The sequence below is a fragment of the Agelaius tricolor genome, unplaced genomic scaffold, assembly GCF_023055355.1.
Source record: "Agelaius tricolor isolate 1412-34295 unplaced genomic scaffold, bAgeTri1.0.p SCAF_12, whole genome shotgun sequence".
NCBI lineage: Eukaryota > Metazoa > Chordata > Aves > Passeriformes > Icteridae > Agelaius > Agelaius tricolor.
In genome coordinates, this window is record NW_027269272.1 from 4641408 (window position 1) to 4656649 (window position 15242).

Sequence of the window (15242 nt, forward strand, 5' to 3'; positions counted from 1 at the left end):
AACCATAATTTTCTTTTTACAGTACTTAACAACTAAACCTAGTCTAGATTATGAAGCAGGTTCAAAACTGTAAAAATAACTTTATCATTCAAGCACAAGCAAGATGCAAGTTTCTAAGCAGGATGCAATTATTGTTTTATATATAAATAAATAAATAAATAAATAAATATATATATATATATATATATATATAAATAAAACATTCCTACCTAAATATATCCTGAGTGTCTAAATCAATAAGCAGTCCATTGATGAATAGGGCAGAATCTCCTGGTTGCAATCCTAATGTTCCCTTGAAATACTGAAAAGAAGTAGGAAGCCATTAGAAGAGTGCTCTGCACAGAAAATATCATTAAAGAGTTTAATGTTGGTTTTTTTTTTCCAATAGGTCTTGTCTTGCAGCACCAGTTACAAATTTCTATTTAGAAACATGATGAACACTGAAGGAGAAACATTGTGTTTGGATATTTTACAACACTACCAATATGAATACTGTGAGCAAAGCAAACAGAGGAATAAGAAGTACTAAGATTAAGTAGCAAGTACAGGAATAATAAGTACCACATGAAGTACCAAAAACAGGAAAATAGCTTCTGATCAGAAAAAATTTACATTTTTTATTAAATTAGTAAGGCTCCCAAAGAAAAGCTGAGTGTTAAATTGTATCTTTCTGTGGATAATTACATTGTAAATTCTAATGTAACAGTAGCAGTGAACTTAACTATCAAATAATACCCACACAAAGTGAGTAGTGCAAAGAACAGCTCTGAAGGGCATGGTTGGATATAGCCTGGTCTGGATGTAGCAGCCCAGGTATCCTCTGAATAAAAATGAATGCACAGAATCATGGCTTTACTTGTGGAGCAGAGTCTGATCTAACACACAACAGAAAGGCCACCAGGTAGCTTTAGCTTGGACTTACATCCCATGCTTTGTCCCTTCCAGAACCACATGGGACAAGTGTCAAACCCCATCCCTTCTCCTCTGATTTTATCACTATTGAACAACAAGGCATTTCTCTCTCAGAACAGGAACCTCAGGGGACTTGTAAGTAGCTCTGCATTTACTATTAGACTCCCCAAATAGATTTCTAAACAATATGTGTGTACTTAACACACAGTGCCTTTTTTTCTGATAATACTAAATGAGACTGAAATGTGTGAACAGGGCAATGTAGCTCAAACAGCAAATGCTGCTGTTTGACTTTTTTTCATTACTATCCTTAACTTTTGTTTTGGTCTCTATACAGACCACACTACCTGGCATATTTTAGTTGCACAAATTTCTGTACAAAAGCCTGTACAAAATTCCCAGGTGGCTGTTATTTTTTTCAGTGCTTTGCTAATGCAAAGGACATAGCTGAGCTGTCTGAAACACTTCTGCAAATACAGAGCCTACTCAGTGACCTCCAGAGGCCCCTCATGACCTGGGGAGTTTTATGATTCTGTTTCAAAGCACATCTAGATTTAGTTGGCAAATTTTATTCCTTCACCAAGCACCAACATTGAAACCATTTCCTCCACACAAAATGAATCAGTCTAAAGCCACGGCAGGTTCTGAATCTATTCTGTGATTTCCTAGTGATCGCTGATGTACACAGATATCTAAGCACCATCTCAAATTGGATAAGGAGAACTAATTGTCTTCTGTTTCTTTCTACAGTTAAAACTCTAGGAAGATGCTTAATATGGCTGCTTTCCAAGCAATAAATTTCTAGCCAGAGCAGTATTTTCATATTTGAGTAAAGAAATTTAATTATGTTCCTCATCCATGTTTGAAAATCCACCACTTGTTCACTTCCCAGATGCATACTACAAAGTTGTGTGTGAAAATACTGGGTCATTATCTTGAGCAACATGACAATCTCAACCAAAATTCTGGCACACATTTTCATGTCTCTAAAAAGCTTGTAGCAATTTCAACAGCTGCTAACTTTGACCTGACTGGCTTTGGATCTACTGTGAAGAAAAAAGAAAAGCCCAACAGAAGAGTGTAATGTGATAGAAATAGGCTGCCCAGTCTCTTCAGCAGTAGTAGGACCAATTTCCTACTGCAGAAACATCATTAGACTTTCAATTCCCAAACAAATGATGGGCTACTGGTGGTTGAGTTGCCAGTGAGCATCTACAGACAAGGTAATGGTGAGACAGTGGGAGTATCAGACTGCAAGCTTCAAACCTCTTGCACATTCTTGTTTTCACACTCAGCTGAGCTGTCTTTATGTCTGTCAGTGTTTTAGTGTTAGCCTGGTTATGAGTGGATGAGATAGTTCAGGCATAGAACTATTCTTAAGTGCACTATTCATAAGTGCAACTATTCATGAGTGCAAAGGCACTGTGTTACTTTTTGGACACATTACCTTCTGGTTCTCTTCAATTTCTGCTCTGAGTTCCGAAGAAACGACAGTTTTTGTTATGGCTCTACAAAAATAAAAACACCATGATATGAATCCTCTTTCTGTTTATCTACTGGCTAGATATCTACTTACCTATCTTTTGTACCTTACATATTAACATAATGAACCTTCTAGTATAAAGAGGTGCAGCAAGAAGCAGTTGCACTTGGTGACACCATAAATAGTAGGATGCAGCATTTTTCTTACACTCTATAATCCAGCAGCATAAAAATGTTAACCACATGCCAACTCTCAGGGTCTAATTTCACATTAACCATAATAAAAGTGTGCAGCTGCCAAAAATGTAAAGATGAAGGCTGAAAAGAGAAAATAGGGGATTTCACTGCTCATGGTGGGTTCCCATTCCTTTCCTGACTTTGGATGCAGTGATTGCATCATCAGAGTGGGTGAGTACAGCCCACAGATCAGCCTGAAAACACAGTGAGATGCAATGCCTGCCTTAAGAAGCTCTAAATAACAACCTAACATCATGTAATGGGAAATAAGATCAGAAAGCAGTTTATTTTTACATTCATCTCAAGTATATATCCCACCTACTCAAAGAGGCTCTGTAATAGCATCTTCACAATCCAGGCAATGGAATTTTTCAAGAGAAATATATCTCTAGGCTGGCTGGCCATGCCAGGTCATATTGAGTTTTTTAAACTGATTTGAATATGTTACAGACAGTCACTGACAAAGTGCAAAAACCAGTGGAATTGCACATCAGACTGACTGGGTTGTTTGGCAATGTGGACCCCAGAAGAAGAGTGGGACTCTGTAAACAGATAAATGCTAAGGTCATCAAACAGAAAACCCAGCCAATAAATTCTTGATGACTTCATTTAATAGGTTTAGATGCATTTCACAATAAAATAGCACAGGCAATTCTGGCAAATTTTCTGCCAGTCCACATCAGCTGCCATCCAAGAAAAACACCATGAAATCCTCTTTGTAACAGTAGGCTGAAGAACTTCCCAGCATAAACATTCCCCAGTGTTTGCTTCCAGCTAAATGGAAGTCAGAATTAACCCAACCAATGCTGCTTGTCTCAGGTCCTGCTCAGGAAAAGGAGAGTAATAAAATTTTTTAGGAGTCAAAATTCAAGTTACCTGGCCTTTGTAGGAAAGTTCTGACTAAGATCCTTCATGACCATCAGGGCATCCACAGGGGGAGCAGTCAAAATGCGAGCAGCAGTTTGAAAACTCAGATCTTAGAAGTGAAAAAACAGAGGTCAACAACTCAAAACTGAAAACAAGGCAATGCAGAGACATCTTAACTTTATCTTGCAACTTTTTTGCATGTTACCTAAGGAAATTCACTTTCTATCTGCACCTATAGATACTTTTAAACTCATCTTTGTATTCAGCTTGTATGTGTTGCCTTGAAGGAAGTAACCCTCTCCAAGTGAAGCAGTGCATGCTGCCTGCAGGTTGTTCAGGTGAGTCCAGACCAGCCCTCTTTCTTTGGCTGAGCTGATACAGGTAGATTCCCACAGCTACAACATACATTCAGCTCTTTGAATTACTCTTTTTGAGAGGATGAAAAGCTTTTGCATAGGCTTTTGTAGATGTTTTAAGGGAATGAGGCCAGAGCAGCATGTAATTGAGTTTGAAATACAGTTTTCCTCTGGTCTTGAGAAATCTCAAGATTTCACATCAGAAGTATGATCATGGAAAGAATCTTTGCATTCCTTTCTTTTCTGCATTCAGCAGACCATACAAGCAGTTTAAAATTTTAAAAAAAATTAAAATTTTTAAAAAATTTTAAAATTAAAAGTTTAAAATTTCCATGATCTGGAAAATTTCTATATTATGAAGTACAGTAAGCTACTTGCTCAGTTTAAGAGCAAGTAGCTTACTGTACTTCATAATATAGAAAACAATCCTAATATCAGAAGTCCTGTGAAACAATGCCAAAAGCTATTTCAACAGGAAAAGGTACTTTAAAAACCAAGTATTTTCCAAGTGAGACCGAATGCAGGAATTTATAGTCAAACTCTGTCAACTGTACACAGCCACTAACAACCTCAATAGTGTAGAACACCAGAAAACATATTTACATTGAGTTTTTTAGACCATAACTGAAAGCCTTTATCCAGATTACCTTGCAGCTGCCATACTTTCAAAGGTGCCATTTCATTGGTACTTTCCACAAGGTGTTTCCTGAGCTCTTTCAGCTCTTCTGACAAGTCAGGATACAGCTGCCTGAAAGGATACAAGGGTCAAACAACTCCTGTGGTTTCCTGTAAGAAAGTCTGCTGCTAATTTAAAGAAACTACCACATAAAAAAAAAAAAAATGCTGCTAACACATACAGAAAACTCAGATATGTAAAAAATAATAATAAAGCAAAAGATCAGCATTTCTGAAAAAAAAAGTTTTTTGGTATGACAAAGTCCAACTGTGTTTTACCTTAGTTTTCCAAACAGAAATCCTTGCACTTCATCAATAGGGTCATTTTCATCTATGACTGTAGCATTCACATCTGTGCCTATAAACACACAGAGAACACCACTAGCATCAAGCCATTCCCAACAGAAAAGCAGGAAAATGTTTGTATGTGTGTGTGCACATGTAAAGAAAAAGTACACACACTGATTACACCATCAAAATAGTTTTGGCAGATGCATGGGAGTTTGTAGAACAGAGATCATTGCTCCATAAAAGCAGCAAAAGCAAAAAAAAAGCAGAATTCTGAGAATTCTGTCTCCCCCCCCCCGAAAAAAAACACCAAACCAAAAATGAGGAGCAGGGAACACAGTCTGCTCTAAGGATGGATAGGTTAAGGCAAATTAAAGTAGAGAAATTTGCTTTACACCTGCAGAGTAACTGGTAAAAAATTAGTTATTAGTTATCTTATTACTAAGATCCAGTCCATGGCCATGACTCCAGGATTGCACAAATGTGGAAGTGCCATGGCAAAGATCTGTTTCATAAGGAACATGCCCCCAAAAGGGATTTCAGAGCTAAGGAAAGAAAAATATCTGCAATTCAGACATTCATAGCAAAACGAGTATAAAATTACCTTGGCGAAATTATAACGTTCACATTAAAATACTTCAAATAAAAATTCACCTTTCACCTGGGTATCATCCTTGGCCTTATATTCTGTACTTTTAATAGCCAGTTCTACACCATAGCCAGAGAGGTAGACCTTTTCCTTGCTGGGATTCTGTAAGGAAAAGCCAACAGTGTGATATTGCCATCTTTGTTTGATCCAGAAAAGCTGAGAAATCTCAGTCTGGGATTTCAGACATAATGGGTAGAGAGAAACAAACACTGTGAGTGGCTCTGCAGTAACATACTCTAATAACTTTATTTCCTGCTGCTTTTCAACACACTTCTTGAAGTTCAGCAAGCAAAAATTATCTCTATGAACCAAAAACCCATCAAAATCCACAAAGCAAAGAGGAACACAAAACAATGTTTTCAGGATTCAGTGTGTGAGCAAAGCAGAGGGAGATAAGAGTCCAATCAGATGATTAAATATCATCAAATCAGATAAAGGGTGGAAAGGAACTTCAGCTCAAAGTTCAAAAATGAAACATTCACTGAAGAGCTGCCACAGAGAATGAGTAGGAGTAAAATAATGACAAAAGATAGGTGCATAATTAGTTCTTCCTTTAATGAGAGGAACATGACCACTTTCTAAAAGTATTTTGAAGTATACAGGAGTCATATAACAGTACCAAGATCTAAAGTGCAATACACTGAATTTTGAATGTATTCCTCCCAACAAACAACTACTTCCTTTTATTAAAGGGAAGTATTGTATGCAATGCATGACTTTATTTTATTAAAAGTACAAGTAATATTAGAAATTAACCAGCTGATGCTTTTTTTTTTCCCCCCCACATTCAAGCCTGACTGCTACACTGCAGGTTTTGGCAATACTTAGTAATATTCAAGCAACAAATCAAAGAACTCCAGTTCTTCATACCTCTTGAAATGTAGTTTTAAATACTAATCCAGTGGCTATGCACAATTTAGTGGAGGAAGATGGAAACCAGGAAATGGTAAGTGGTTCTGTAAAAAAATTACTACAGAAAGAATGTCTTTCTTTTGAAGATGGTACCTAAATGTTAATCCTTGCTTTTTACATCAAGTGACTAAGTGGCCTGATTGTGAAAGATCTGACTACTTCCCATGCTCTAATATGGGTAGAGAAACACTTTTTTTACACTGAAATCTCTAATTAATCTGGAATTTAAGTCTGGATTTGTGAAATCAAACAATCTTACTTACACAATCAGGAGATTTAAAATATTCTGTATTCCTCAGCTACATGCAATAAAAAAATAAAACTTTGAGTATTCCAAGAAAATTAACAATGACAGTAGGCAAATGTCAATTTAAAGGGAACCAACTTGGGTCAGTTTTCTTTTTGAAAACCAAGGCCAGTTACTCAATTTCAGATACCTGTGTTACAATGCACAAAGATACTCACAGCAATGTAGTGTCTGAGCACATAAGTGATTTCTCCTGCCTCAGCCTTTGCAACAAGGCTCCTGTGCTGTCTGTAGAACTCCTCTGAGCCAATCTCTGCATAAAGTATGACCACAGGACTTTCAGGGTTTGCTGCTGGGTACTTGTGGTCCCCCTTGAACAAAAATGGCTTTGGCCTAAGAGGGAACAGTGAAAAGTCACAGTGTGAGTCACAGCATTTCCTCACTCAATGCAAAAATGCACATTTTTTTCCCTGTTTATTCATTTTCCTGAATACATTTGTTGAGCTATTCCTACATATTATCTCAAGGCTGGCAGCACTTTGTGCACATTGACAAAAGCTTTGTGAAAAATGAACATATGAAAAGAAATAAGTGACTAAGAGCTATTTTGAATCGAATATGATCCTAATTTTAAAAATGAACAACTTCCCTTAGATTTCCAATTAACTTTCTCTCCCCGTGGTGATTCATAAATTCTGTATGAAAAATTAAAAAGGCTGATAGAACAGATGTGCCAAGGGAACAAATTCATGTGAACCTGGTCCTTGGCTTAGTATGCAAACAAAAAAGTGAATGAAAAGTCTATTTTCAGCTTCTTTGCTTACATTTTGTCCAAAGTGCAATAAATACTTAAAGTATTCCCAGTAAGTCAGAAGAACAGCATGTGAGCTATAGATGCCATATGCCTGCACATTGACAAAAAACTCTTTATTCTTAAAAGAACCAAATAACCAAGATTACAAAATTCTATTGAAAACAAAAATGTTCTCATATTATGAAAACAAACTGAAATGTAAGGATTTGGGTTGGTTTTGGTTTATTACTTGGTTGAGGTTTTTTAATAAGTATTATATTTTATACCTTCCTTTTGTTATTAGCAGTTATTACAATCAAGTTCTGTTCTTATAGAGAAATCTGAATTTTAAATATATTGTGTGGTAATGGTTTTCTTTGTCAATGATGAGAAAAGTATACAGAGAAAAAATACTGTGCATGCTTTCAGCCATTCATAAAACAATTTGTTACATTAACTCTCATTTGAATATGCAGCCCAGCTCCTTCTATTTTCCCTACACATTGAAGGTTTTACACACTCCTGAGAATTCCTACTGTCCTTCAACAGTTTCCAGCTATTTCCAGAATTTGTTTCCAAATTTTCCTGTGCACATTCCTCTTCCTAGTAGAATTATCAAAGAGCAACTGATAAGAAAACCATCACTGCAATCTGAATTAATACCAAATAAGAGACTGTCACTCCAGTGCCAACAATGGACAGGAGAAATCAACACTGAAGGACACAGAAACAAAAACTTTACTACAACCTCTTCCCACCAGTAAGTCGAAAGTTAGGTTAAATTTTAAGACTAATCCTGTAATAGGAAATTAAACAAATACCTGTCTGAAGCTGCCTGTAAAAGGTTTCCAAGAGAGTCAAATTCACATGTTTTCTCCCCATGCACAACAAAAAACAGGGTACAGCCCTCTGGTGGAGATTCATCTGCTGCTATCTGTATAAAACATTTGTAATAATGTAGGTTAAATGTTTGCCCTTAGAACAAGTGAAAAGTAACAGTGTAGCTGTGCAGCAAACAGTATTATTTCCTACATTCCAAACCAGTATTTCTTCCTTGTTTATGACATAATTTAAATGCAAGGTGAAATTGCAAGATGGAGAGTTAAGCCTTAATTTATTTTTCAGTCTGTTACTATTAACTGTAAGGTTAGGTGCAGGTACAGAATTGCAATTGTAGGGGTTTTGGTTGAGGGTTTCTTTTTGTCTTAGACATCACAAAAATCTGTATTTGTTAAATATCAAACAACAAAATGACTCCACATGAACAAGGAAGACGTTTTACAGTATTACTTAAATAAAACACATTCTAATGTGAGATAATTTCCAAAGAATTAAAAAGATTAAAAAATAACAGAGAACACAATGAACTTTTATTTATGAGTTCTAATCACTCTATATATATTTATATATATATACACACACACACATATATATATGGATTACTATCTACAAGTTAGTTCAGCTGAGCAACAGGAACAGAAGCAGCAGCATCCCAAGTACCAATGGAGCCATAGAGATGGTCCTCACAAAAATCTTTGCACCAATTCTTAGTGCAGCAGGCACAAAGATATGCAGACATGTCAAAATGCCAATTCTTTCGTCTACTCTAGACAAAAATTCAGCACCTCATGAAATTTTTATACACACCCACTCTGTAGCTCAGGTGTGCAGAGCAGTTAATCAGTTCAGGTTTTTTAGATCTCAAATGTTTCCTTCCACAGGTCCCTCCTTCCTGAGCATTGGTAAAATGCTCTGCACCTCACCTGAGCTTTTCCTGTACTCACCTGTTGAAAAGCTTGAACTGCTGCAGAGTAGGAGCGTAAAGACAGAGAAAATTTCAACAAATTCTGCTGCAAAGGTGACAGAGTCTGGCAGGCCACTTTCAGCATTTCCTGGTAAGAAGAATAATCACTACCTGCAAAATCAAAGTACAAGCAGTTATCTTTCTATCCCATGGTCTCATTGAAGAGGGGCTTCTCATCCCAGTGTGATTTATACCAACAGAAGCCCATGACATGAATTCTGAGCATGCACCATTTCATTACATCCAATTTCATTACAGCCAATTCTACAGCTGGATGAGAGTGAACTTCAACAGAGATCCAGGAAAGTACACTTGAATTCATTCTTGAGGATGTAAACATGGGCAGGGGAGGAGGGAAACAGTTTAGAGCTCCCATTTCATTTTGGCTGAGAAATAGTAACACAGAGAGAAAAGGTATTTAAAATATTTCATCCTTCATGTTGAAAAAGAATCTGGCAAGCAAAATGTTTCAGACTCAGCCACTACAGCTTTTGTCAAATGGATATCCAAAAGCCTTGAGCACATTACAACAAAAAAAACTACTGAAATAAGTATTTTATAGAAGTCAAATGAGGATTAACATGATGGAAGACAGAACACTGTGGTATATTTTTCAACTATTAGTCAGCATTGAGAAAAAAACTATAAAATCTTACCATCATGCTCAGCTGTCTTAATATTCTCACTAGCTTCAACAAAGCTCCAGAATTTTTCTTGACCTTCTTCTGATAAAAATTCACTAAGTAAGATGAGAAGAGTGAGTTAGATCTACAAATTTTCTCTCAAATTATAAATCTGATACCTTGTAATCCTTTACAGAAAGTTAGCACCTACCACCTGTCTCAGCAAACTGTGTAACTAGGAAAAGCACTGCAGGAAAGCTAAAAACAAACAAACCCAAACAAATAATCACTGCAGACCTGGACAAACACACAGTACATGGAAGCAGCTTGTAAAGCACCTCCTGATCCTTTAAATGCCATTAACAGGCAGCAGGGTCCATCCTGGGAGCTCTCCTCCCTAATGCATTTCTTTGCTATCCCTCTTTTATGAGAAACACACCTTTTTGTTTATTTTGCTGAAACCAACTGGAATGATGAGCTTTGGTGGGCTTTGGTGGAGGTTTTCTGTTTGCTTGTTCTTGAACAAGCAAAAGGAGAAGTCACAGCTTCAAACCACGTTATAATTCCCACATATGAAGCATACAATGGGCAGGTATAGAAGGCTAGATAATGAAATTCATCCCCTGAACATTGCTAGGCACAAACACTGTATCACATCTACACTTGTAACACACTTGCCATGCTAAAGGATGCTACCACAGGAGGTTTGGAGCCTGCTCAGTGCCACAGTAACTGTGTGCTCCAATCCAAGGGCAAGTGCTGCTGGAACCCCTGGGTGCCAAACTGCAGGGCTGGGTGAGTGCAGTGACCTGCAGGAGGATTTTACACTGCAGTGCTGCATCATGCTGCAGTTCATCCCAGGTGAGCTACCCTGCCCTACCCAAAGCCTCTGGCTACAATAGATCAAGTCTTTGGCACGTTATTTTGATTATTTGCTTACTGTTTCACACTCTCTATGGTTGAGTTCTTCCCCAGTAATGTCACATTGTCACACAGTCTCGGGGTATCTAAAGCCTGGCATTAAAACCTGTGTGTTTTGCATTTTACTGCTTAAGGAACTTTCAGGCTTCAGCTTCTCCAGAGAAGGTTACAGAAAAGTAATTTCACCTAGGACACACCTGTCCTCTGAATGAAAGCCATGCTCATGTGAATGAAACCCAGCCATGCTCAACTATTTTCATGTGAAACAATCTGCAGTAAAACAGACAAAATTCCACATTTGGCAATACCCTTAATTGATACAAAATTAAGCACATACTAACTTGAAATTCTCAAAGTCCTACTGACATCTCCAAACTAAAACATGACAAAATTAAACAATGAGGGATTTCAAAAGAGCTAAGCAGAGTAGCACTGAAAAGACAGCATGTTGCTTTCTTTTTACACAACATCTTAGAAATAAAGTCTTTAATACCATAGAATAAATGTTCCCAGGGTGACTTGCACAATTCTTAGCAAAGCAATTGACTTTAATCAATGCAAAATTCACATGAACAAAGTTAAACTCAAGTTTTACCAAGCTAAATATACACAAGCAGCAGATGTGTATCAAAAGCTACAACACTGAAGTAAAATACATTCAGCAACAGAATCTTACAATACCATGCTGAACTCTCTATCTAATGCTTTGAGTAAAACTTCATAAGGCAAAAAATACCAACTATGTAATTGTTTCTGGTTATTAATGTTTGTTCTAGTGCAAAATGAAACAATTTATCACACAAAACAACTACTACTGCCTCCTCTAAAATCCTCCTCCTATGTCCCCATGCACAGCAGGGATCACATTCCCCTGTTATTACTGTTGGTAGTGAGCAGAAACTAAAGTGCCACATAACAAAGAGAACACTTTAAGCATATTCTGATTTGACAATGAAGAAAATCACAAAGCACTTACCTTGTCTCAAGGAGTAAAGGAGTTGAAGACCACTTTGTAGTTAGAGATGTTGTCACAGCCTTAGAATCTGCTTTTACAAGTGAAGAGCTGAACCAGACTCCAAGAACTGCAATAAGTATTCCCATTTTATAGGACACTGAAAATGATGAAGGAAAATAATAAGTCTTGCATGGTCTCTTCTTATAAATACAGGATCTCAAATATATTGAGAGGTATGTTAAGACTTTAAAACTGCATTAAATGCAATACATTAATGAGATTATCATCCCCTCACCTGGGCTTACAAAATCACAAACTTGAAGAGAGGCAAGGAATTTACAAACTTACTCCTGAGATGCAATTAAACCTAAATCAATTCTATCTTCCTCTGTGTTTATGCTTTCAAATAAGCTTGCTTCTGTTCCAGGACACCAACACCACATACTTCTTGTTTTAAGAGGTTTTACAAACTGCACACATTTCAGACTGGGAGGGAAAACAGCCCACTGATCATATTATGGGAAGGAAAATCACACTTTGTGTCAGCACAGACCCAGCAGCTGTGGACTGATCCAGGCAAGGGTGAGGAACCCCAGTCAGTCCTTTAGGTTTTTTGGGGAATGAAGAAACAAGTATTTCCTGACTGTACCAAGCACCAACAAATTTAAAAGCTGAAAAATGAATGACATCATACAAACAGACTCAAATGATACAACCTACTGTGAGAAGTGACCAAAAGAACCCCAAATTACTCCATTTCTTTATTGTCCTTCCTTGTGTGTATTTTCAAGCCTTTGTATTCTCTGGCCTACATCCCAAAACAAAGCAAAGGGGAATTTCCTTGCCCACAACTCTTAAGCTTATGGAAGACCTGAATTCTTTTGTTGGCTTTCCATTACAGTCTCCAAAAGTTTAAGCTTTTTTTGCCCCTCTCTGACTATAGTATATTTATATTTACTACACTCCCAATATGCACTCAAGTACTCTTTCATTTCTTTACCTTTTTTTTCCTGGATAACTCATTTTCCATGTCCCACCTGCACCTGAAAAAACGTCCTGCTGCAATTCTAGATATATCACAGCTGCCAGGATCTTACTTCTGTCTCTTTTTCATTACCATCTCAATATAAAGAACAGGGTTATAAATCTGTAGCTCTAAGCTACCTGTATATATACATAAATAAACGAACCAAATCCTTCTCTCTTTAAAAGTTTACACCCCTCCAGCCAAATGTTTCCCAACAATAACTCAGGCATTGTTCTTTTTCTGGGAATAAAACCAGAAATTCCTGCTGTGATCTCCAAAGAGCAGCCTGGTGAGCTGCACACGACATTTGCTTTATGCCACACCTGGGAAGCAGACAGATGGCATCTCGGAATGGGCACAGCCATCACTCCCTGTGTGCAGAGGGGGAAGCTCGGCCAATATTTGTGGAGTGAAACATTGGCTTCTGCCAAGTGCAAGGAAAAACCACAGTTCACAGCTCCTCCCAAAGATGGGTCCTTCTTTTTCTCTGAAAATCATACACTGGAGTTTGGAATAGGTAAATGAATACACCCAACAGCAGTCTCATGGCTAAAGCTCCTATGCTGCTCTCTTGTGCCTGCTTTCCTGCTCTGGGAAAAAGTGAATTAAAGGCCTTTTTCTGTATGAAACAGGAAAGAAACCAAATGACACATCTGTCACCTGACACAGTTTAGCCAACTGAAAATCCGCAGATTAGAAATATCTACAAGTCCTCAATAATAACAGCCATAAAACAAAGGAATGACTGATATCTCAAGGAAAAATACACCACGGAAAAAGAGGCAAGAGGCAAGGGAATGAACAAAGGTGACACAAGGAAATCCAGCTCTGTGCCAGGTAACAAAGCAAAAACCAATCTGATTATGACACCTCAAAGCAGTGTAAATATTTTTCCCCCTTATTTTTCTTCCAATTACTCCGCTTAAAACACTCCGGGCAGCTCGCACATCCAGTCTGGGGGGAAGGAATAAACCAGCCCACGCTGACAGTCAGTGCCATGTCCTGCGAGGTCAGTCGAGTGCCAGGCGGGTGCAGGGCAAAGGGAAGCGGGAGCGAGGGACAAGTCCTGCAGCAGGCACCGCGCTGGGGACCGGGACCGAGCCGGTGCACGGCAGAGATCACCGAGAACAGCGGGCACCGATCGCACCGGGGAGCACGTCCTGTAAAGGGCTCCCGCTGCCTGCTACGGCCGCTGACACCAAACCACGGCGATTTAACCGCGACTAGAAATCAGCCACTGAAGCGCTGAGCAGCCAGGGCTCAAAACACACATTAAAGCCAGTCCCTCAGGGTGTAAACGGTGCGGAGCATTAAACCCGAGCGCAGCCTCCGCCGCTCCCCGGTCCCGCTGACCGACCGATCGACCCTCGCGGGGCGCGGAGGCCGCTCGAGGGACCCCGCCGGTGTCGGTCCCTCCGCAGGGCCCGCCCCGACCGCCCGCTGCCCCCCAGGCCGCCGCCGCCGGCGCCCGCCGCGGTCCCGCCCCGCCGCCGCTCCCTCAGGGCCCCGCCGCGCGCTGCCGGTGACCGCGGTACCGCACCTGCGAGCGGCCGCGCGCCCGCCCGGCTCCCGCCGCCCGCGCCGCTTCCGCTTCCGCTCCGAGCCGGCGGCGCCGCGCAGTGACGGGGCCGGGGCACGGGCCGGGGCCGCCCGCAGCCCGGGCCTGGGGCAGGGCCGTGCCCACAGCAGAGGCTGTGCCCGGGCTGCCGTGCGGTCTCGGTTTGAGGACGTAGCGCCCGAAGCAAAGGCGGAACCTGTGGGGTTTTTGTGATATTAACTGGCCCGTGAGCAGTGGCAGCCTGTGCTGCTGGAAGGACACGCTGTGCAAACAACTGCTCGGTTATTCACAATGTAGGGACGGGAGGGGAAGTGAAAGCAGCATACGGCAGGTTAAAACCAGCCGTTCTTTATTTATCTTCTCTGCACCCTTTACACGTTCTCCATCAGAACTGCCCTGTCCGTGCCGGGCTCCGCTCGGCTCTGGGTGTTCTCCGTGCCCCGCTGCCCCCGCCGCGCCCTCTGAGCCTTCCGTGGGCACCGGGGCCCTGCCGAGAGGTGCACGGAGGTGCAGCAGCGGCTCTGGGAGTTCAGGAGAGACGTGGAAAACCAGAAGGACGCTATAAATCCAGCCAGGCACGGGGGAAGGGAATGTTTCAGGAGGGAACCTGAACCGCAGGACAGGCTGGCTGGTGCGGGTCCTGGAGAGTGACACCCGCCGCGACAAACTGCTGCTCGTGGCACTAATACAAACATTGTTTGTGCTCCTGTTCACAACAAACACTAAGGTTTGCGAGGCAGACCTAAGGATTACTTACATGTGATCCTGAAATTTCAAATGTTTTCCTCCTGGTTTCGTTTTAAAATATTATTAAAACTCTGAAAGTGGCAGGTGTCTAGCTGAGTTCGTGTCCGAGCCTCAAATCATGAGAACAATATCATGAAGAATGGTGGTGTTCTGATGTGTCTGTAACCAAACGCGAGGCAGCCCCGCACT

General features: G+C 40.1%; 1 protein-coding gene across 1 annotated transcript in view; it reads right to left on the reverse strand.

Moving 5' to 3' along the window:
* The window catches only part of UGGT1 (UDP-glucose glycoprotein glucosyltransferase 1), a 41103-nt gene extending 26680 nt beyond the window's left edge, over positions 1-14423 (reverse strand). Inside the window, exons 1-12 of the mRNA XM_071437171.1 lie at positions 14289-14423; positions 11743-11878; positions 9879-9961; positions 9203-9333; positions 8240-8352; positions 6844-7018; positions 5472-5568; positions 4809-4887; positions 4502-4602; positions 3508-3607; positions 2360-2420; positions 210-301 (exon numbers count right to left, since the gene is read on the reverse strand). Of these exons, the coding sequence (XP_071293272.1) occupies positions 210-301; positions 2360-2420; positions 3508-3607; positions 4502-4602; positions 4809-4887; positions 5472-5568; positions 6844-7018; positions 8240-8352; positions 9203-9333; positions 9879-9961; positions 11743-11867 (1157 nt within the window). The 5' untranslated portion in view covers positions 11868-11878; positions 14289-14423. The remainder of the gene's footprint in view (positions 1-209; positions 302-2359; positions 2421-3507; positions 3608-4501; positions 4603-4808; positions 4888-5471; positions 5569-6843; positions 7019-8239; positions 8353-9202; positions 9334-9878; positions 9962-11742; positions 11879-14288) is intronic.
* Between the last annotated feature and the right edge of the window lie 819 nt (positions 14424-15242).